The 22,190-nt window shown below is 39.7% G+C and overlaps 1 protein-coding gene across 4 annotated transcripts in view; it reads right to left on the reverse strand.

Annotated features, from left to right (window-relative positions):
• The window catches only part of POLA1 (DNA polymerase alpha 1, catalytic subunit), a 299,305-nt gene that overhangs the window by 250,887 nt on the left and 26,228 nt on the right, over positions 1-22,190 (reverse strand). For 3 of the 4 annotated variants that reach the window (XM_027609332.1, XM_027609333.1, XM_027609334.1), the window contains exons 13-18: positions 21,526-21,600; positions 20,495-20,633; positions 19,602-19,756; positions 14,061-14,145; positions 10,311-10,372; positions 8,364-8,453 (exon numbers count right to left, since the gene is read on the reverse strand). In XM_027609332.1, coding sequence (XP_027465133.1) covers positions 8,364-8,453; positions 10,311-10,372; positions 14,061-14,145; positions 19,602-19,756; positions 20,495-20,633; positions 21,526-21,600 — 606 coding nt within the window. The remainder of the gene's footprint in view (positions 1-8,363; positions 8,454-10,310; positions 10,373-14,060; positions 14,146-19,601; positions 19,757-20,494; positions 20,634-21,525; positions 21,601-22,190) is intronic. The other variant, XM_027609335.1, reaches the window with a different exon arrangement.

The raw sequence follows: 22,190 nt of genomic DNA on the forward strand, positions 1-22,190 counted from the left end.
TTTCTTCTTAAGGAACTGAGTTCAAACACTACTGATTTAGACTCTTAATGTGGGGGCGGAGCAAGATGGCAGAGGAGTAGGAGACCTGGATTTCCTCTGGTCTCAGGAATTCAGCTGAATAGGGATCAAACCATTCTGAACACCTACGAACTCAACAAGAGATCAAAGAAGAGAGTAGCAACAACTCTCTGAACAGAGAAGCGACCACGTACTGGAAGGTAGGATGTGTGGAGAAGTGAATCCGAGGCGATATTCGGGAGGATAGACGGTGGGGGAGGGGGCCTCCGTCGGCCACTTCTGGCAAGTGATAGAGCCGCGGAGCACAAAATCGGAACTTTTAGAAGCCGGCTCCGCTGAGGGACGTCGCTCCAGTGGCTAAGCGAGGAGGTGGAACCCTTGCGGGACAGTGTGGTCTCAGGACCCTCGGGATCACAGAAAGATCGGGGGTGCCTGAGTGCAGCAGAGCTCCCAGGTATCGGAGCGGGGAAGCCGGCTGCAGAGACGGAGCCGAGGCGCGGGCTCTCAGCTCGGGGTTGCCATAAACTGTGATCCACGGCCCAGTCAGGACACTGCTCCTCCAGCAGGGACCCAACAAGCAGCAGATCCGGGGAGACTCCCCTCCCTCCCCCAGGGGGAGGAGCGGCGCGGGAGCGCACCGCAGGGATCTGCTGGGTTTGGAGACTCCACACGGGGTCGAGTGCCAGAGATAGAAACGCTCCGTCACAGGCTGGGTGAGCACGGAGTGCGGCCGGAGACCAGGGAGACGGGAGTGACTGCTTTTCTCTGGGGGCGCACTGAGGAGCGGGGCCCCGAGTTCTCAGCTCCTCCGACTGGAGATTGGGAGGCCACCATTTTCAACCTGGTCCTCCAAAGCTGTACCAGAGCTTGCAGGGAACAAAAGCTCATGAGAGCAAACCCAAGCAGCTTGCTCAGCCCGGACCGACAAGGGTGGGGCAATTCCACTTCCGGCAAAGACATTTGGGAACCAAAGGCAACAGGCCCCTCCCCCAGAAGATCAGCACGAACAGCCAGCCAAGACCAAGTTTACCGTCAAGGAGAACAGGAGAACTCCAGCGCTAGGGGAATACTGCACAAAGAATTCATGGCTTTTTTTACCATGATTCATTAGTTTTTCAAAGTTAATTTTTTAACTCTTTTTTTAATTATTCTTTTTCCCTTTTCCAACCAACATCTTATCAATCCCTTTTTTTAAAAAAACATGTTTTATTTTTCATTTTTAGAGTCATATTTTATCCCTTCATAGTAGTTACCCTTATTTTTGGAATATATATATGTTGTTCTCCCTTTAAAATTTTGAGATACAGTTTCTTCTAACAGATCAAAATATACCCTAAATCACTAGTGTATGGCTTTGTTCTAGTCTCCTGCCTGATCACATTCTTTTTTTTTTTTTTTAAATCTTTTCTTTTTTCAAACAACTTATCAAGTCCTTTTATAAAATCTTTTATAATTTTCATCTTTACAGTCATCTTCCATCCCTTCATTGTATCAACCCTTGTTTTGTACATATATAAGTCTTTCTTCCTTTAAAATTTTGGGAGGCACTTTTTTCTAACAGACCAAAATACGCCCAAAATCTAGTGTGTGGCACTGATCTATGCACTAGCCTGATCATATCTGATCATATTCTGTTTTTTTTGTATTGTTCTGTTTTTGTTTTTATCTTTTTTTTTTTCTTTTTCTTTTCTCTTTCTTTCCCTTTCTTTTCCCCTGGTTTCAGGTCTTTTCTGATGTGTATAGAGTATATTTGCTGGGGACGTTCTTAATCTGTTAGCATTTTGTTCTCTCATTCATCTATTCTCTTCTGGACAAAATGACAAGATGAAAAAAATCACCTCAGCAAAAAGAACAAGAGGTAGTACCGTCAGCCAGGGACCTACTCAATACGGACATTAGTACGATGTCGGACCTAGAGTTCAGAATCATGACTTTAAAGATACTAGCTGGGCTTGAAAAAAGCATGCAAGTTATTAGAGAAACCCTTTCTGGAGAAATAAAAGAACTAAAATCTAACCAAGTTGAAATCAAAAAGGCTATTAATGAGGTGCAATCAAAAATGGGGGCACTAACTGCTAGGATAAATGAGGCAGAAGAGAGAATCAGCGATATAGAAGACCAAATGATGGAAAATAAAGAGGCTGAGAAAAAGAGAGAGAAACAACGACAGGATCACGATGGCAGAATTCGAGAGATAAGCGATACGATAAGACGAAACAACATTAGAATAATTGGGATCTCAGAAGAAGAAAGAGAGAGAGGGGCAGAAGGTATATTGGAGCAAATAATAGCAGAGAACTTCCCTAATGTGAGGAAGGAAACGGGCATCAAAATCCAGGAGGCACAGAGAAACCCTCTCAAAATCAATAAAAATAGGTCAACACCCCGACATCTAATAGTAAAACTTACGAGTCTCAGAGACAAAGAGAAAATCCTGAAAGCAGCTCAGGAGAAGAGATATGTTACCTACAATGGTAGAAATATTAGATTGGCAACAGACCTATCCACAGAGACCTGGCAGGCCAGAAAGGACTGGCATGATAGATTCAGAGCACTAAACGAGAAAAATATGCAGCCAAGAATACTATATCCAGCTAGGCTGTCATTGAAAATAGAAGGAGAGATAAAAAGCTTCCAGGACAAACAAAAACTAAAGGAATTTGCAAACACGAAACCAGCCCTCCAAGAAATTTTGAAAGGAGTCCTCTAAGCAAAGAGAGAGCCTAAAAGCAGCATAGATCAGAAAGGAACGGAGACAATATACAGTAACAGCCACCTTACAGGCAATACAATGGCACTAAATTCATACCTTTCAATAGTTACCCTGAATGTAAATGGGCTACATGCCCCAATCAAAAGACACAGGCTATCAGATTGGATTAAAAAACAAGACCCATCAATATGCTGTCTGCAAGAGACTCATTTTAGACCCAAAGACACCCCCAGATTGAAAGTGAGGGGGTGGAAAACCAGTTACCATGCTAATGGACACCAAAAGAAAGCTGGGGTGGCAATTCTTACAGCAGACAAATTAGATTTTAAGACAAAGACTGTAATAAGAGATGAGGAAGGACACTATATCCTACTTAAAGGGTCTATCCAACAAGAAGATCTAACAATTGTAAATATCTATGCCCCTAACATGGGAGCAGCCAATTTTATAAGGCAATGAATAACAAAAGCGAAGAAACACATTGACAACAATACAATTATACTGGGGGACTTTAACAACCCCCGACTGAAATGGACAGCTCATCAAAGCAAAAGATCAACAAGGAAATAAAGACTTTAAATGACACACTGGACCAAATGGACTTCACAGACATATTCAGAACATTCCATCCCAAAGCAACGGAATACACATTCTTCTCTAGTGCCCATGGAACATTCTCCAGAATTGATCACATCCTAGGTCACAAATCAGGTCTCAACCGGTACCAAGAGATTGGGATCATTCCCTGCATATTTTCAGACCACAATGCTTTGAAACTAGAACTCAATCACAAGAGGAAACTCGGAAAGAACTCAAACACATGGAGGCTAAAGAGCATCCTACTAAAGAATGAATGGGTCAACCAGGAAATTAAAGAAGAATTAAAAAAATTCATGGAAACCAATGAAAATGAAAACACAACTGCTCAAAATCTTTGGGATACAGCAAAGGCAGTCCTGAGAGGAAAGTATATAGCAATACAAGCCTTTCTCAAGAAACAAGAAAGGTCTCAAATACACAACCTAACCCTACACCTAAAGGAGCTGGAGAAAGAACAGCAAATAAAGCCTAAACCCAGCAGGAGAAGAGAAATAATAAAGATCAGAGCAGAAATCAATGAAATAGAAACCAAAAGAACAGTAGAACAGATCAATGAAACTAGGAGCTGGTTCTTTGAAAGAATTAACAAGATTGATAAACCTCTGGCCAGACTTATCAAAAAGAAAAGAAAAATGACCCAAATCCACAAAATCATGAATGAAAGAGGAGAGATCACAACCAACACCAAAGAAATACAAACAATTATAAGAACATATTATGAGCAACTCTATGCCAGCAAATTAGATAACCTGGAAGAAATGGGTGCATTCCTAGAGATGTATCAACTACCACAATTGAACCAGGAAGAAATAGAAAACCTGAACAGACCTATAACCACTAAGGAAATTGAAGCAGTCATCAAAAATCTCCCAAGAAACAAAAGCCCAGGGCCAGATAGCTTCCCAGGGGAATTCTATCAGACATTTCAAGAAGAATTAATACCTATTCTCCTGAAACTGTTCCAAAAAATAGAAATGGAAGGAAAACTTCCAAACTCATTTTATGAGGCCACCATTACCTTGATCCCAAAACCAGACAAAGACCCCATCAAAAAGGAGAATGACAGACCAATATCCTTGATGAACATGGATGCAAAAATTCCCACCAAAATACTAGCCAATAGGATCCAACAGTACATTAAAAGGATTATTCACCATGACCAAGTGGGATTTATCCCTGGGCTGCAAGGCTGGTTCAACATCCGCAAATCAATCAACGTGATACAATACATTAACAAAAGAAAGAACAAGAATCATATGATCCTCTCAATAGATGCAGAAAAAGCATTTGACAAAGTACAGCATCCTTTCTTGATCAAAACTCTTCAGAGTATAGGGATAGAGGGTACATACCTCAATATCATAAAAGCCATCTATGAAAAACCTACAGCGAATATCATTCTCAACAGGGAAAAGCTGAGAGCTTTTCCCCTAAGGTCAGGAACGCGGCAGGGATGTCCACTATCACCGCTGCTATTCATCATAGTATTAGAAGTCCTAGCCACAGCAATCAGACAACAAAAAGAAATCAAAGGCATCCAAATTGGCAAAGAGGAAGTCAAACTCTCACTCTTTGCAGATGATATGATACTGTATGTGGAAAACCCAAAAGACTCCACCCCCAAACTGCTAGAACTCATACAGGAATTCAGTAAAGTAGCAGGATATAAAATCAATGCACAGAAATCAGTGGCATTCCTATACACCAACAACAAGACAGAAGAGAGACAAATCAAGGAGTCGATCCCATTTACAATTGCACCCAAAACCATAAGATACCTAGGAATAAATTTCACCAAAGAGGCAAAGGATCTGTACTCAGAAAACTATAAAATACTCATGAAAGAAATGGAAGAAGACACAAAGAAATGGAAAAACGTTCCATGCTCATGGATTGGAAGAACATTGTGAAGATGTCAATGCTACCTAGAGCAATCTACACATTCAATGCAATCCCCATCAAAATACCATCCACTTTTTTCAAAGAAATGGAACAAATAATCCTAAAATTTGTATGGAACCAGAAGAGACCCCGAATAGCCAGAGGAATATATTGAAAAAGAAAAGCAAAGCTGGCGGCATCACAATTCCGGACTTCCAGCTCTATTACAAAGCTGTCATCATCCAGACAGTATGGTACTGGCACAAAAACAGACACATAGATCAATGGAACAGAATCGAGAGCCCAGAAATGGACCCTCAACTCTATGGTTAACTCATCTTTGACAAAGCAGGAAAGAATGTCCAATGGAATAAAGACAGTCTCTTCAACAAATGGTGTTGGGAAAATTGGACAGCCACATGCAGAAGAATGAAACTGGACCATTTCCTTACGCCACACACACAAATAGACTCCAAATGCTTGAAAGACCTAAACGTGAGACAGGAGTCCATCAAAATCCTAAAGGAGAACACAGGCAGCAACCTCTTCGACCTCAGCCGCAGCAACTTCTTCCTAGAAACATCGCCAAAGGCAAGGGAAGCAAGGGCAAAAATGAACTCTTGGGATTTCATCAAGATAAAAAGTTTTTGCACAGCAAAAGAAACAGTCCACAAAACCAAAAAACAACCGACAGAATGGGAGAAAATATTTGCAAATGACATATCAGATAAAGGGCTAGTATCCAAAATCTATAAAGAACTTATCAAACTCAACACCCAAAGAACAAATAATCCAATCAAGAAATGGGCAGAAGACATGAACAGACATTTTTCCAAAGACATCCAAATGGCCAACAGACAGATGAAAAAGTGCTCAACATCGCTTGGCATCAGGGAAATCCAAATCAAAACCTCAATGAGATACCACCTCACACCAGTCAGAATAGCTAAAATTAACAAGTCAGGAAACGACAGATGTTGGCAGGGATGCGGAGAAAGGGGAACCCTCCTACACTGTTGGTGGGGATGCAAGCTGGTGCAACCACTCTGGAAAACAGTATGGAGGTTCCTCAAACAGTTGAAAATAGAGCTACCATACGATCCGGCAATTGCACTACTGGATATTTACCACAAAGATACAAATGTAGGGATCCGAAGGGGTACGTGCACCCCGATGTTTATAGCAGCAATGTCCACAATAGCCAAACTGTGGAAAGAGCCAAGATGTCCATCGACAGATGAATGGATAAAGAAGAAGTGGTGTATGTACACAATGGAATATTATGCAGCCATCAAAAGGAATGAGATCTTGCCATTTGCAACGACGTGGATGGAACTGGAGGGTGTTATGCTGAGTGAAATGAGTCAATCAGAGAAAGACATGTATCATATGACCTCACTGATATGAAGGATTCTTAATCTCAGGAAACAAACTGAGTGTTGCTGGAGTGGTGGGGAGTGGGAGGGATGGGGTGGTTGGGTGATAGACAGTGGGTAGGGTATGTGCTATGGTGAGCGCTGTGAATTGTGCAAGACTGTTGAATCACAGATCTGTACTTCTGAAACAAATAATGTAACATATGTTAAGAAAAAAGAAAAAGAAGATAGCAGGAGGGGAAGAATGAAGGGGAGTAAGTCGGAGGGGGAGATGAACCATGAGAGACGGTGGACTCTGAAAAACAAACTGAGGGTTCTAGAGGGGAGGAGGGTGGGGGGATGGGTTAGCCTGGTGATGGGTATTAAAGAGGGCACAGTCTGCATGGAGCACTGGGTGTTATGCACAAACAATGAATCATGGAACACTACATCAAGAACTAATGATGTAATGTATGATGATTAACATAACAATAAAAAATTTTTAAAAATAGACTCTTAATGTATAACAAACTACACAATACCAGGAGATAGTTCAAATTAGGAAACAAAACTATACCAAGTAGAAATTTTCTCAAAAATGCAACTATGGGCACCTGGGTGGCTTAGTCGGTTAAGCATCTGACTCTTGATTTCGGCTTAGATCTTGATCTCAGGGTCGTGAGTTCAAGCACCATGTTGGGCTCCACGGTGGGCATGGAGCCTACTTAAAAATAAACAAAAACGCAACCAAATTTTCCATGTCTATAATGGTAATTTCCATCATGCGAATAATATGGTTCACTGTCTATGTTTATTAAAAAACTAGATGAAGCTCGGGGCACCTGGGTGGCTCAGTTGGTTAAGCAACTGCCTTCGGCTCAGGTCATGATCCTGGAGTCCCGGGATCGAGTCCAGCATCGGGCTCCCTGCTCAGCAGGGAGTCTGCTTCTCCCTCTGACCCTCTTCCCTCTCATGCTCTCTCTCATGCTCTCTCTCTCTCAAATAAATAAATAAAATCTTTAAAAAAAAAAAAAACTAGATGAAGCTTAAAATAAATCAGATCAATAGATTTACTTCTAATTTTAATTAAAAATGTGTACCACTATATATTTATGGCAGTTTTGTCTATTAAATTAAGAAACCCAAAGACACAAGGAAGTCTCATTTCCAAATTATCATTCCTGGGATTAGGGACTCACACCAGTGTCAGGATTCTCTCTTACATCAAATCAGTTTGGATTTCTCACACACAGACTTGGCTCTAACACCCTAAGGCAGGCCAGCTATCCTAGGCACCATGACATCTCCTTGGGGCCCGAGAGAGACTACTAGGGAAAACTGGGTGAGGAACTAGTTCTGAGCCAGAGCACCAAAGCAGGGCATGTGGACAAAATTTTCCTGGTGCTTTCAAGATGTACAACAAAATATATAATATCTAGAATACTGGAATGTATGATTTCACTCAAATGTGGAATCTAAAAAAACGAACAAACAAAACTACACAAAAACAAACTCACTGATAGAGAACAGACTGCTAATTACCAGAGTGAAAGGAGCTTGGGGGGGTGGGCAAAAAAGTGAAGGGTATGGTGGTGACTGAGACTCGTGGTGGCCATCACTTTGTAGTGTATACAGATGTCAAATTATAATACTATACACCTGAAACTTACATATTATATACCAATTTTACCTAGATTTAAAAAAAAAAAGATTCTCTGCAAGACTCTCATAAGTACTGAAAAGAACTAATAAGGAATGAAGAGCTTCCCCCATGGCATGATGAGACATCTACTCACCACAATGATATCAGGATCAATTTTGTGAACTTTGGCGAGGAAAAAACCTAGCAATGTTCTTTCTGTTGCAGCAATCTCAACCTTCACATTCTGTTAGATAAAAACATACCCGTCACTTACTCTTTACTTTTAAGTACTATACTTGGCTCCTTGTTCAAGCAGGGTTAGATTTCTTAGAATTAAAAGAATCCATCCAGGCGCACCTGGGTGGCTCAGTCGGTTAAGCGTCTGCCTTCGGGTCCTGGGATCGAGCCCCGCATTGGGCATCGGGGCTGATATTTGTAGCCTCTCCCTCTCCCTGCTTCTCCCCCTCCCTCTCCCCCCAGTCATGTGCACGCTCTCTCTCTCTCTCTCTCTCTCTCTCAGAATAAAATTTTAAAAAACCACAAAGAATCCATCCATTTCAAAACTAAATGAAGCAATGACATTGCTGATTCTAGGTTTCACAGTAATAATTGCCCAAAGTCTCTGAGGAGTTCATTCCAGTAATAAGTGTGTAAATAAAGCAAAACTTCATTTTTTTTAAAGATTTATTCATTTATTTATTTGACAGAGAGAGACACAGCAAGAGAGAGAACACAAGCAGGGGGAGTGGGAGAGGGAGAAGCAAGCTTCTCTGAGCAGGGAGCCCGACGTGGGGCTCGATCCCAGGACCCTGGGACCATGACCTGAGCTGAAGGCAGACGCTTAACGACTGAGCCACCCAGGCGCCCCAATAAAGCAAAACTTTAAATGCTGAGCACCATGAAGTGCAGATATGTCCCTCCACAGGGACACACTTGGACATCTGGACACATATGAACAAGCATATGAATCCGAGTACCTGTCAAAAACATTACTTACTTTCCTGTATAATCCCTGGTAGACTTTGCTGTTTATGAATTTACCACATAAAGAAATCCCAAGGATTGCATAAACTAATCTCCAAGAATGGTGTAAGAACCCATAAATAAGAAACTAGACTGAAAGCAAACATACATTTAAGAATTATAGGCATCTTAAGTATAAATAAAACCTATCTTCATTCAAAAGGCTTCTACTTGGATTACTGAATATAAATCAGGTATTCAAAAGATCCACTCTTATTAAGACTCTCTTAAAATGGAAGTTGATAGCTATGTGTTTTCTACAACTAACTTGGCTACAAATATCAGTTTGACTCTAAAAGAATTTTCCAAGATCATTTTAATTCAGAGCACTTCACAAATAATAGCATGATCCAACATTACCCCAGACTGCTGGACTTCTCAAGCCAACTTAAAATAAGTGGAACCTGACAAGTTTGCTAAAATTTTGTCAAGTGAGGATATTAAAAAAATAAAACCAACCCACAAATTTATGAGCACAAACGTTTCACAAAAGAAACATACTCTCCAAAAAACAAATTCTTTACATTGAATACATTTACCTTGTGACAAACTCACTACATTACACTATTTTTTTCCACCCCCTATTTTATTAGGGACCCATGAAAACTTCTCCATGGAGTATACTGGCAGTTGAGAGATTGCTGATCAATTCTGGCCAGCCCATATCGACCTTTCCAATATGTGTCCCCTTTATTATCCAGTATTCCCAACTTCACTTGGCTTTCTTCAAGCTGGAGGATAGGGGAAGGGGCTCTACCTAACATTGCATCAAAACAGTAATCACCATGATCACGCATTTTGGAAAGCTCTCTGAAGGAGGATTTGAGCCTATCCACCTACTAATAGGGTATAGAACCACATTATTTTCAGGTGGCAAAACATTTATACATTGTTAAATGTTTCTACTTTCATCTTTCTAATACATTTTGAATGGATTAATGCCACAGTCCAATCTAGCAAGAACAGATCTAATAAATTAACATATAAAATAGCCTATTCTACTAATCCACACCATCCTCCTTTTCTTTTTCTAAATAGATGCTTCATATTTAAAAGGAGTAAGTGATGAGTCCTTTACCTTTTCCTTAATGTCTTCTTTGAAAGTATATGGAAAAATACAGTCCTTTGGTTTAGATACAACTGTAAGAAGGGAAAAAAAATAAAGATTCCATCACCATCTTAGTCCAATTTCAAGTACACATATGCCGCACGTTTCCAAATGTAAACTGTCGTAAATATAAACAAATACCCCCTAATCTCTAAAAAGTTAAGAGTTCAAGTATTTCCATCGGTCATGTTGTTGGACCTCAAAAGAAAAGCCAGAACAAACAATCCTAAAATTCATTATGGAACCACAAAGACCCCAAGTAGCCTAAGCAATCTTGGGAAAGAAGAACAAAGCAGGAGGTGTCACGCTCCCTGATTTAAAACTATACTCCAAAGCTGCAGTAATCAAAACAGTATGGTACTGGGATAAAAACAGACATCTAGATCAGTGGAACAAAATGGAGAGCCCAGAAATTAATGCATCCATATATGATCAATTAATTTATGACAATGGAGGTATGACTACACAATGGGAAAAGGACAGTCTCTTTACTAAATGGTGATAAGAAAACTAGACAGCCACATATAAAAGAATGAAACTGGACCACAATCTTACACCATACACAAAAACTAAGTGAAAATGCATTGAAGAGTGAATATAAGGACTTGAAACCATAAAACTCTTAGAAGAAAACGGGCAGTAAGCTCCCTGACATTGGTCTTGGTGACGATCTTTTTGGATTTGACACCAAAAGGAAAGGCATCAAAAGCAAAAATAATCAAGTAGGACTACATCACAATAAAAAGCTCTTGCAGAGCAAAGGAAACCATCAACTAAATGAAAAGGCAACCTAACAAATGGGAGAAAATATTTGCAAATCATATATGTGATAAAAGGTTAATACCCAAAATATACAAAGAACTCCTGAAACTCGATTGCTATAAAACAAACAATCCAATTCAAAATTGGGCAAAGGCTGGGGCACCTGGCTGGCTCAGTCAGTAGAACAAGTGACTCTTGATCTCAGGGTGGTGAGTTCAAGCCCCACAGTGGGCATGGAGGGTACTTTAAAAAAAAAATGGGCAAAGGCTCTGAATAGACATTTTTCCAAAGAAGATATATAGATAGCCAATAGGTACATGAAAAAGTGGTCAACGTAAGGGGCACCTGGGTGGCTCAATCGTTAAGCGTCTGCCTTCGGCTCAGGTCATGATCCCAGGGTTCTGGAATCAAGCCCCGCCATCGGGCTCCCTGCTCAGCAGGGAGTCTGCTTCTCCCTCTCTCACTCACCCTGCTCGTGTTCCCTCTCTCACTGTCTCTCTCTGTCAAATAAATAAATAAAATCTTAAAAAAAAAAGTGGGGGCACCTGGGTGGCTCAGTCATTAAGTCTCTGCCTTCAGCTCAGGTCATGATCCCAGGGTCCTGGGATCGAGCCCCACATCGGGCTCCCTGCTTGGCGGGAAGCCTGCTTCTCCCTGTCCCACTCCCCCTGCTTGTGTTCCCTCTCTCGCTGTGTCACTCTCTGTCAAGTAAATAAATAAATCTTTTTAAAAAAATAAAAATTAAAAAAAAGTGGTCAACATCACAATTATCAAAGAAATGCAAATCAAAACCACACGGAGATATCACCTCACACCTGTCAGAATTGCTATTATCAAAAAGACAAGAGGGGCACCTGGCTGGCGCAGTCAGTAGAGCACATGACACTTGATCTCAGGGTTGTAAGTCCAAGCCCCACTAAGTAGGCATGGAGCCTACTTTAAAAAAAAAGAAAAAGAAAAAGAAATAATAAGTGTTGCCTAGGATGTGGAGTAAAGTGAACCCTTGTATACTGTTAGTGGGAATGTAAACTGGTACTGCCACTGTGGAAAACAGTATGGAGGTTCCTCAAAAAATTAAAAATAAATATACCCTATGATCTAGGTATTCTACTTCTGGGTATTTGAAGAAAATGAAATCACTAACTTGAAAAGATATCTGCACCTACATGTTCACTGCAACATTATTTACAAAAGCCAGGAAATGGAAGCAACCTAAATGCCCATCAATGGATGAACAGATAAAAAAAAAGTGGTATATTTATACAATGGATTATTATTCGGCCGTAAAAAATAAGGAAAAAATCTTGCCATTTGTGACAACATGGACAAACCATGAAGGGCATGATGCTAAGCGAAGAAAGTCAGACATAGAAAGATAAATACTGTATGATCTCACTTATATGTGCAATCTAAAAAAAACAAAGACAAAATGAGGTCATAGATACAGGTAACAGACTGATGGTTGCCAGAGGTGGGATGGGATGTGGGGGTAGAGGAGGGACTGGGTGAAGAGGGTCAAACAGTGCAAACTTCAGTTATAAAATAAGTCATAGAGATGTAATGTACAGCATGGTGACTATAGTTAATAATACTGTCTTGCATGTTTGAGAGTTGCCAAGAGAGTAAACCTTAAAAGTTCTCATCACAAGAAAAACCATTTTCTATGATGACAGATGTTAATTAGACTTATTGTGGCGCGATCATTTCACGATACATACAATTATCAAATTGTCATGTTGCACAGCTGAAATAAAATAATGTTACATGTCAATTATACCTCAATTTTTAAAGTTTAAAAGATTAAAAAAAAATAGCCATGCACAGAACCGTAAGTCCCTGTAACTGTTTAAAACTACTTTCATGAAACATCTACCCATCTATGTCAGAATGGAAGATGTTTAACAGTCTTGCCCAAAGGGAATCCCCCCACCACCAAAGCCTTAACTAGTACACAATGAAGGAACACCAACCTTCTCAAAGTTAGAAAAATAAAGATGACCAAAGCTTCCCTCACTAAGTTCCATGCCACTCAAAAGAGCTGTTCACACTGTGACATACACAGAGCAGGTGAATAAATACATGTTGAGATGAGCTCATGACTGCTCTCTTCCACATATTTTCCAGGATATTCTCACCATTTTTTTCATTCTATATATTCCACCCCACTTAAAGAGTGAAACTTCACATTAATAATACATGGTATTCCCTTCTCTGCTTGTTTTCCTAGTCCCACTTTCCCAATACCCACAAAATCAGACAGGAGATGCTGCCCCATCTAACTGCTGGTTCTAGGCTAGAAAAGATTTCAAGAAATATAACAGATCAATAGTATTCTGCCCTTTTCTTGTTTAGAAAAAAAATGGTTATTTAACTGGCCAAGGTCTCAACATGGAATAGGTCAGAATCCTCTTTGGAGACTGACTCATGGCATGCAGATTTCTGTTCAACATTTTTCACCAACTGAATTTTATGCAGAGCAAACCCAACTCTAATTTGATATACTGTAACTCCTCCTAAATAGGCAGACATTCATTTATGCCCTAGCATATTGCCTCACCACACAGAAAACTTTGGTCAGGCTTCTATGATGGGCTTTAGAAAGACATCATGAAAAGGAAACAGTGAAAGTGTAATTTTGACCTAGGGAAAAAAAAGTAGAGTACCCCAATAAAATAACCACTGGAACAGAAAAAAAAATGTCAAACTGCCTCCCAACTTCTCCTTGAACAAAATAAACCAAATGAATAGGAGCCACCAATCCAATAAAACAGTGTCCACAACTGACAAAAAATTAAAAAAAAAAAAACTTCTTTAACAATATGTACTAACTACTCTTGAAAACATCAAAAAAAAAAAAAAAAGAAAGAAAAGAAAAAGTTACTGATCCAACAGCCGGAGAAAAAAACAAGAAAAATTAAAATCAAGCCATTAGAAGACCAGCTACAAAAATATACATACCACAGAAGTGTGACTGGAAGGGAGGCTGTGGGGGCGCTTTATCTAATGCAAAGCTGTGATGGACCAAAGCTGCCACAGCAATAATCTGCAAACAAAGGAGGGAAAAAGATCACTTATCAGATGCCTAGTGTGCATTCCGCATTCTCACCAAAACTACCCAGAACATTAAAAGATAAATATTTTAGTCCATATAGATATTTTAACTTTTTATTATGAAAGTATTTAAACAAACAAAAATAGAGAAAATAGAAGGGGAAAACAAGTTCTGACCTGGAACTGGAACCCAGGACTCCTGACTCCTAGCCAGGGATCTCAAAACAAACAGGTAAGTGATGTTTAAAGACTCAATCTTTAAAAAACAAGCTATAGACATGCATGACCAATGATCTGGAGGATGCCAACCATGGACGAAGCTGGGAAAGAGGGATTGTGGGTATTCATTTTCTTTTTAAAATTTGTACTTTCTGGGGCGCCTGGCTGCCTCAGTCAGTAGAGCATGCGAATCAAGATCTCAGGGATGTGACTTGGGTGTAGAGACTACTTTTTTTAAAAAAAAACTGGTACTTCCTCAATTTTTTGTGAACACCAAGTAATGCTGTTGTGATCAGAAACAGTAGAGGCACAGGAAAAACTGTAGAAAAAAGCAGAAAATCAAATCACATCTATAATAAAATCCTAACTTTTTAATAAAATACGCAGAGAAGACAGAAAAGAAATACACAAAAATGTTAATAGTAGTTATCTCTGAGGGCTGGGGTTATTAAGAGACTTTTCTCCCTAAACTTTTGTATGTTCATATCCAGATTTCAATGTTTTATATCAACCTATTCATCTACTAGCCTCCTACGTGGTCTCCCTGTTTCTGTGCTGACACCAACAATGGCTTCCGATGGCACCATGCTGGAGAAAGCTTGCTGCCCCTAGGGGGAAAAAAAACCCTTTCTCTGTGCCTAGTTAACTCCTACTCACCCACCAGTATGCAAGGTCCATCCCTACTTCTTCAGAAAAGACTTCTGGGGTGGATACTGTGGTGTGTCACCCAGAAGTCCTCTTCAGGACGAGGGCCCTCATTCTCCCAACTACTAAGAAAGCTGGAGAAATTCTGAAGGGTCATCGCTATGCCTGAGCTCCCTGGGATTGGCTGAGACCTTTGCTGTAACTGCAATGCAGTTTTCTCCCACTGCCAGGCTTGCTGCCTTCACTCTTCCACAGGGGCTGATCTCAGACCATCCCAAGAAGTTTCCCTAACCAGTGACACCTTCCTGGCCTCCTAGGCCTGGGTAGCTTCCTTTATTTGATGCTATCCAGAACACATGTATCTTTTCTAAGTGTCACATCTATTTCTGCTATCGGGCTAATATCTGTCTCCTCCTCTGTATTTTGAGTCACAAGTATTCCATCACACTAGCACACTGTTTAGAAACATTTGCTGAGTCAACAACTTTATTAACCAAGTAATCTAAACCCTTAGGAAGCCATCTAATTTACTTAGGACTGCAAAATGTCTCTCCATTCATTCATTCATTCACTCACACTCACTCACTCACTCAACATTTACTAAGAGAAAAAACAGCAAAGTCAACTCTCATATACCCATCATTCACCTTCAGCTATCAACTCATCAATATTCCTATCCATTTCCTGCCTCCACCCAGATTATTTGAAGCAAAATTCAGACCTATCACTTTATCCACAAATATTTCAGCAGGTATCTCTAAAACAAGGTTTCTCAACCTCAGCACTATGGACACTTTTGACCAAATAATTCTTTGTTATGGGGGCTGTTCTGTTCACTGTGGGAGGTTTAGCAGTATCCCTGGCTGCCAATAGCACCACCCTCCACCTCCCGAGTTGTGACAACCAAAAATGTCTCCAGACATGACCAAATGTCTCCTAAAGGGCAAAATCTCACCCCGTTAAGAACCACTACTTTAAAAGATAGTAAGTTTTTAAAATGTAACACAATCATAGCTAATACAATTAACAGTAATTCCTTAAGATCACTAAATATCCAGGCAGGATTCAAATTTTCATGTTTTCCCAACAATCTCAATTTTATTTACCAAGTAAGTCCATACTTTGCAATTGGTTGATATGTAAAACTATAGGCACAATATCTCACCACCTATTATTTCTCTGCAATTCATTGTTGAAGAAACTGGGTCATTCATCCTATAGAGTATCCCCACAGTATTGGTTTTGCTGCTTGTATTCCAATAATACCATTTAACACATTCCTCTGTTTCTGTACTGTCGGTGAATTCACATTTAGATGTAAAGGCCTGATCAAAATCACATTGTTTTTTGGCATGAGTATGTTAGAGGTGCTACTGATTACTTCTATCAGACGGCACAGGCACATCATGTCTGGTTAGCTCTCTTTTGGTGCTATTAGCAACCACTGGTTGCTAGATCCACTATCTCATTAGGGATTGCAAAGTGGTAATATTCAATTTTTCCTTCATCACTTCTTGGATGGAAACCTTCTATAAAGTGAAACTTCCCTTCATTGATTATTTGGTTACCTGAGGTACAATATGAGTTCATAAAAAGATCAAGAGAAATGCTAGATTCAATCTGTTTATTTACCAGTTTTCAAACCAGTGAGTTGGTTCCCTAGCTGCCTTCACAGATGACCAATGCAGGGTTGTTAGTGCTTACACGATTAATGCGAACTCATGTGTTGCAATCTGCTGCAGCTACCCTTATCCGTACTCAAATTGTCCCATCTTTGCCATTAGGAAACTCCAAGTTGACTCCTAGGCCCTTCTGACACATCTTCAGTAGATTTTAATTATCGTCCTTGTTTTCTAGTATAACTAGGTATTTCAGGCTTATCTTGGACATTTTCTGCCCTAAATCAGCCATTTCTCCATGAAGCCCTACTTCCTTTATTGTGAAATGGTATGAGAAACCTCACTGTGGGGGCTAGAGGATGGGTATTTTTTTTTTAAGTAATTAAACCTTTCCCAAACACTTAACTGTTAACTACGGCCATCTACTAAATTATTATTAAAAGATCAAATCACAGGGCGCCTGGGTGGCTCAGTTGGTTAAGCGACTGCCTTCGGCTCAGGTCATGATCCCGGAGTCCCGGGATCGGGTCCCGCATCGGGCTCCCTGCTCGGCGGGGAGTCTGCTTCTCCCTCTGACCCTCTCCCCTCTCATGCTCTCTCTCTATCTCATTCTCTCTCTCAAATAAATAAATAAAATCTTAAAAAAAAAAAAAGATCAAATCACATAGTAAAAAAAAAATTCAGAGTAAAAACAATGCCAAAAGGCTGTTGTTAAAAAACATCCCCTTCAGGGCGCCTGGGTGGCTCAGTTGGTTAAGCGACTGCCTTCGGCTCAGGTCATGATCCTGGAGTCCCGGGATCGAGTCCCGCATCGGGCTCCCTGCTCAGCAGGGAGTCTGCTTCTACCTCTGACCCTCTTCCCTCTCGTGCTCTCTATCTCTCATCCTCTCTCTCTCAAATAAATAAATAAAATCTTAAAAAATATATAAATAAATAAATAAATAAAAAACATCCCCTTCAATGTCAAAAGGATTTAGAAGCGAACAATAAAGACGCTCCCACTGACCAAAGACAAATTTAAGCATCAAAAGTAAGTAATAATGACGGCAATGAACTGAAACATAATGAGTAAATATAAAACCTGTGAGTTCATAATATTCCATAAAAGAGGAAGCAAAATAAAAGTAACAACAAAAATAAACAAATCACTGGTCAACACTGCATGTAATGCAGGCCCCCAACTTCCTACTCAGAAAATTCGCAATGAAAGAGAAAGCACACACTGACCTCATCTTTCCTGTATGAACTACTGCAGCATAACCAATAGTGGTGGTTAATGAGGAAAAGTTAATTTTATAGAAAATTTTAATAAACGTTCTAATGTTTAACATGTTTAATAAACATGGAAAGGATGAGAGAATTAAAAAACTGTTTTACAAGTCCTAATGAAATAATTCAGGTAAAAAACAAAGGGGGGGGTCATTAGACCAGTGGTTCTCAAATAGGAACAATTTTGGTCCCCACCTCAAGAGGACACCTGGAAATGTGTGGAGGCATTTTTGGTTGTCACAGGTAGGGGGGAGGGGTGCTACCTGGCATCGGGCAGTGGCCAGCATTACTGCTAAACATCCCGCAATGCCTAGGACAGCCCTCACAACAATGAATAATTCAGCCCAAAACATCAGTAGTACCATCGTTAAAAAAAACCCTCCTTTAGATGAAAACCTGAACCCACTAATCAATCATAGCCCCACTAATAGTGGTTTAACACCCACTAATCAATCATAGCCCCACTAATAGTGGTTTAACCAGACATTATATGCCAGCTGATATATAATTTGCAGTATGAAATATATCATACCACCACCTATAAAGTATACTGACCCAAAAAGTCAAAACTGAATCTAATCAATTCTTTAGTGCTAACTAGCAGGGGCCAGCACACTTGTCCTGTAAAGAGCCAGATACTACGTATTTTAGGCTTTCAGGTCACATGGCCCCTGTCATGACTACTAACTCTACAGCAACTGCAGATAATACGTAAACGAATAGACATGATGTCTTTCAATTAAACTTTATTTACAAAAACAGATGGTAAGGCTGGATTTGCCCACAGGCCATACTGTGCCAACCCCTGGTATAGAGGAAGAAGTCCAATGACACAAGGAACCAAACACAGAAAATGGGACATTCTATGAGACAATGAAAATGATTCTTAAATAAGTCAATGTCAATGGAAAAAGAGGGTGGGAGGGAGCTGCTCCCATTTAAAAGAGATTCAAGAGACATAAAAATGAAACACCATCTGTGAATCTTATATGGATCCTGATTCAAGTAAACCAACTGGTAGAAAACATTTCTGAGTCACTAATATTGTAATAACTTTATATGGTGACAGATGATTGCCAGACCTATCGCAGTGATCATTTTGTAATGCATAAGAACATCAAATCACTATGTGGTACACCTGAAACTAAGAGATGTCAAATATAATTCAATAAAAAAAGACACTTTTGATAAACAGAATCATGTGAATATGGATTGAGTATTTTAGATGGTATCAAGGTATCACCAGTATAGTTACTAAGTGCAAGAAAGTGTGCATGTTTTGAGAGATGCATACAAAGTATACAATGGTAAATTACACAATATCTGACCTCAGCTTTTAAAATGCTTCAACAGGAAAAAAAAAAAGAGGGGGGTAAACAAGTGTGCCAAAATCTTACTAACTACTGAATGTGAGTAAAAGGAATATGGGAGTTCATTATATTATTCCAAGTCCACTTAAAGTTTGCCAAAATAAAAAATTCAAAAAACAAAAAATAAAAATAAGTCCAACAATTTAAGTCTTTAAAGAAAAACTCCAACATCCAACAAATTCAATTCATTCTCCAAAATGGAGTCTGGTAGTGCATTAGTATTCTTTCTTCTCCAGAAAGAACAATTTCCCCTTGTAGAACAGTTGTACAGTTCAGCAAGCATTGCATCTAAAGCATGGGTACACAAACCTGCCCTATTTCTTTACCTCATTTTGATGTGTCTTTGCATTCTGCATTGTCTTCATGCTGAAAGACATGACCACGAGTGGAGGAGGACCAACATCTTTAATCACATTCACCAGGTCTGGTTTCAAGACCATTGCTTCAACTTTACACCAACTGACTGGCTGATTCAAGAGCTCTGAAAGAGAATAGATACAACAGATCAATAGCCATTGCTGAAAAAGTAAAACTACTATAATTAAGATATCTGTGATTAACTGACATAGTCTGCAACCCCATATTCTCACAAGAATGTCTTATTACAACATCTAACTAAAAATAAGCCCAATTACTGGATTGTATGCAAAGCCGTGTGTGTGTGTGTGTGTGTGTACACACACGTTCATCTTCTTGGGAAAAAGGTCCACAGCTTTCATCAGATTTTCTGAAGAATCCAGGACCCCAAATAGGTTAAAAAAAAAAAAAACACCCTGGAGGAATCACAAAACATTTTTAAGAGATTCACGAAGCCAAAACAGAGTATTACAGATGCAAACACTGAAAACATCAGGTAAGAAACCAAACAAGCACTCGCCGCCTCTGGCAGTGATGCTTGCCCTCCTTCAGAGGCCACCAGTCCACTATGTACAGCAGGTGGGCGTCATCAGCCGGCTCAGAAATACATGCCAACAGCAGCACAAAGAGGGATGCATGCCAACGACCCCCTGGACTCACAAAGGCCTCCCTCCCATTAAACTGCCAGGCACCGCAGGGATCAAGTGGCTCCAAACATATTCCCTATACTCACTCAAGAATACCTTGAGGAAAACAACATAAAAAAGGAAGTAGACACACTGAAATACAGAGACCAATTCCTTAACTTCTAAAAACTGCCTCTATCAGCAATCTGGCTTTTCAAACGTAAATGTTTCCTTACGTGGATTTTTCACTTCGAGCCAACAAGGTCCTCTGATCTTTCTGTTCATCAAGAACATTTCCAGGCTGGATGTGTTGGTCCCAAATACATGAGAAAAAGTTTCTCCTTTCAAATCCTGAGGAAGCTGTGGCATTTCAGCCTGAAAAAGGCAAAGAGGGAAAAAAAAAAAAAAACCTTTTTTGTTTAAAACTATTACTTCACATTTTCCAAAGTCTGTATCTGAAATAAACAAAAGCCTCTCTACAAACCACCGGAAGAAACCCCTTTGATATATATGAAATGTAATTTGCAACAAATGAAATCCAAAACAATTCACAGTAGGACACAAAAACAATTCACAATGACAAAATAATGCATCTTGATGGCATCCATTAGAAGAAAAATAGGCCAAGAAGCTCCCCCAAAAGAGGATTTCTGTCCAGAACTGTACATGCCTTACTGATAAAGAATAGCCAGATAAGTACCACTCCATTAGAAGAATAAAAGCAAGAGTGGAACTCATTTAAAATGCTTCTATGGTACTTTTCATCACCACTGTCAGAAACATTTCTTAACAGTTTTCCTTTTCCAACACTGTGAGATCAAAACTCTCTAACAAAGGTAAAAAGAGGTTAAGGCCCAGTTAATTAACATCGCGTAGCAATGACCTTGCCTATCAGGAGAGCAAGAGCAGCACTACAGCGACGCTGATGGTCCTCTCACCTTTCTGCTGCTCAGAAGGGACACTTCAAGAGACTAATGATGTTCAACTCCATTATGTGGCATTTATTCCAGTTGACAAGTAAGCAGTTGTGCAGTTTCAACTTATTTATTTAAAGAAGCATACTTGAAAGCCGAGAAAGGCAGTACAACCGGTATTCTATATATTCAAATTAATTTTATCCATTTTAATTATTCATTACTGTAAGTCCACCTCAATGAACTGTGGGCTTGAGGAGCCCTGCTGATACTCCTAATTGAAAGCCAGTTGAAATTTCAAAAATAGAGGAATGTCATGCTCAACCAAAACCCAGTAATTTTCTTTGACTTACCGAGTATCTAACTTCCAAGTACTCAGATTTTTCTGGAACATCAGGTATCTCAAAAGCATAGTTCTTTTCCACTGGCTGGGTAAGTAGATATTTAAAAATCATTAAGACAAAAACTTTTTGCAAATTAAAATGACAAGCATTACATGCACAACACATGTCCCTGTATTCAACACTGAGGAATCTAGTATCCTTATGGAACACAAAGGTAAATAAAGCCAAAACAGCACCCTTTCCCCCTTTCCACTAGGACTAAAACATCCAATGACAAGACTTCTCCTGGACACTAGAGAACTTAGAAATATTTGCATTCAAGAAGGGAAATAAAAGATTAAAGATTTTTATAATGTTAATGTATTAAATCATTTGCTACTCTTCAATATTAACCAACTCCATCTTGCTAGAATTAGCATTAAAATTACAGCTCATATTTACTGAGTGCTTACGAAGCACCAAGGACTGTTCTAATCACCTAATAAGAATTCAGTGGCTTAACTCTTCCAACAACTCTTGAAATAGGTTCCCATTTCTCAGGTGAACAAACAGGCCCAGAGAATTCACTCAGCCCTTGTCCAAGGTCACACACTACAAAGTCGTATGGCTAGGACTTAAAGCACAAGCAGTCTCATCCCAGCACCTACACTCTTCACCATTATACCACACTATTT

Source organism: Zalophus californianus, chromosome X, assembly GCF_009762305.2.
Source record: "Zalophus californianus isolate mZalCal1 chromosome X, mZalCal1.pri.v2, whole genome shotgun sequence".
NCBI lineage: Eukaryota > Metazoa > Chordata > Mammalia > Carnivora > Otariidae > Zalophus > Zalophus californianus.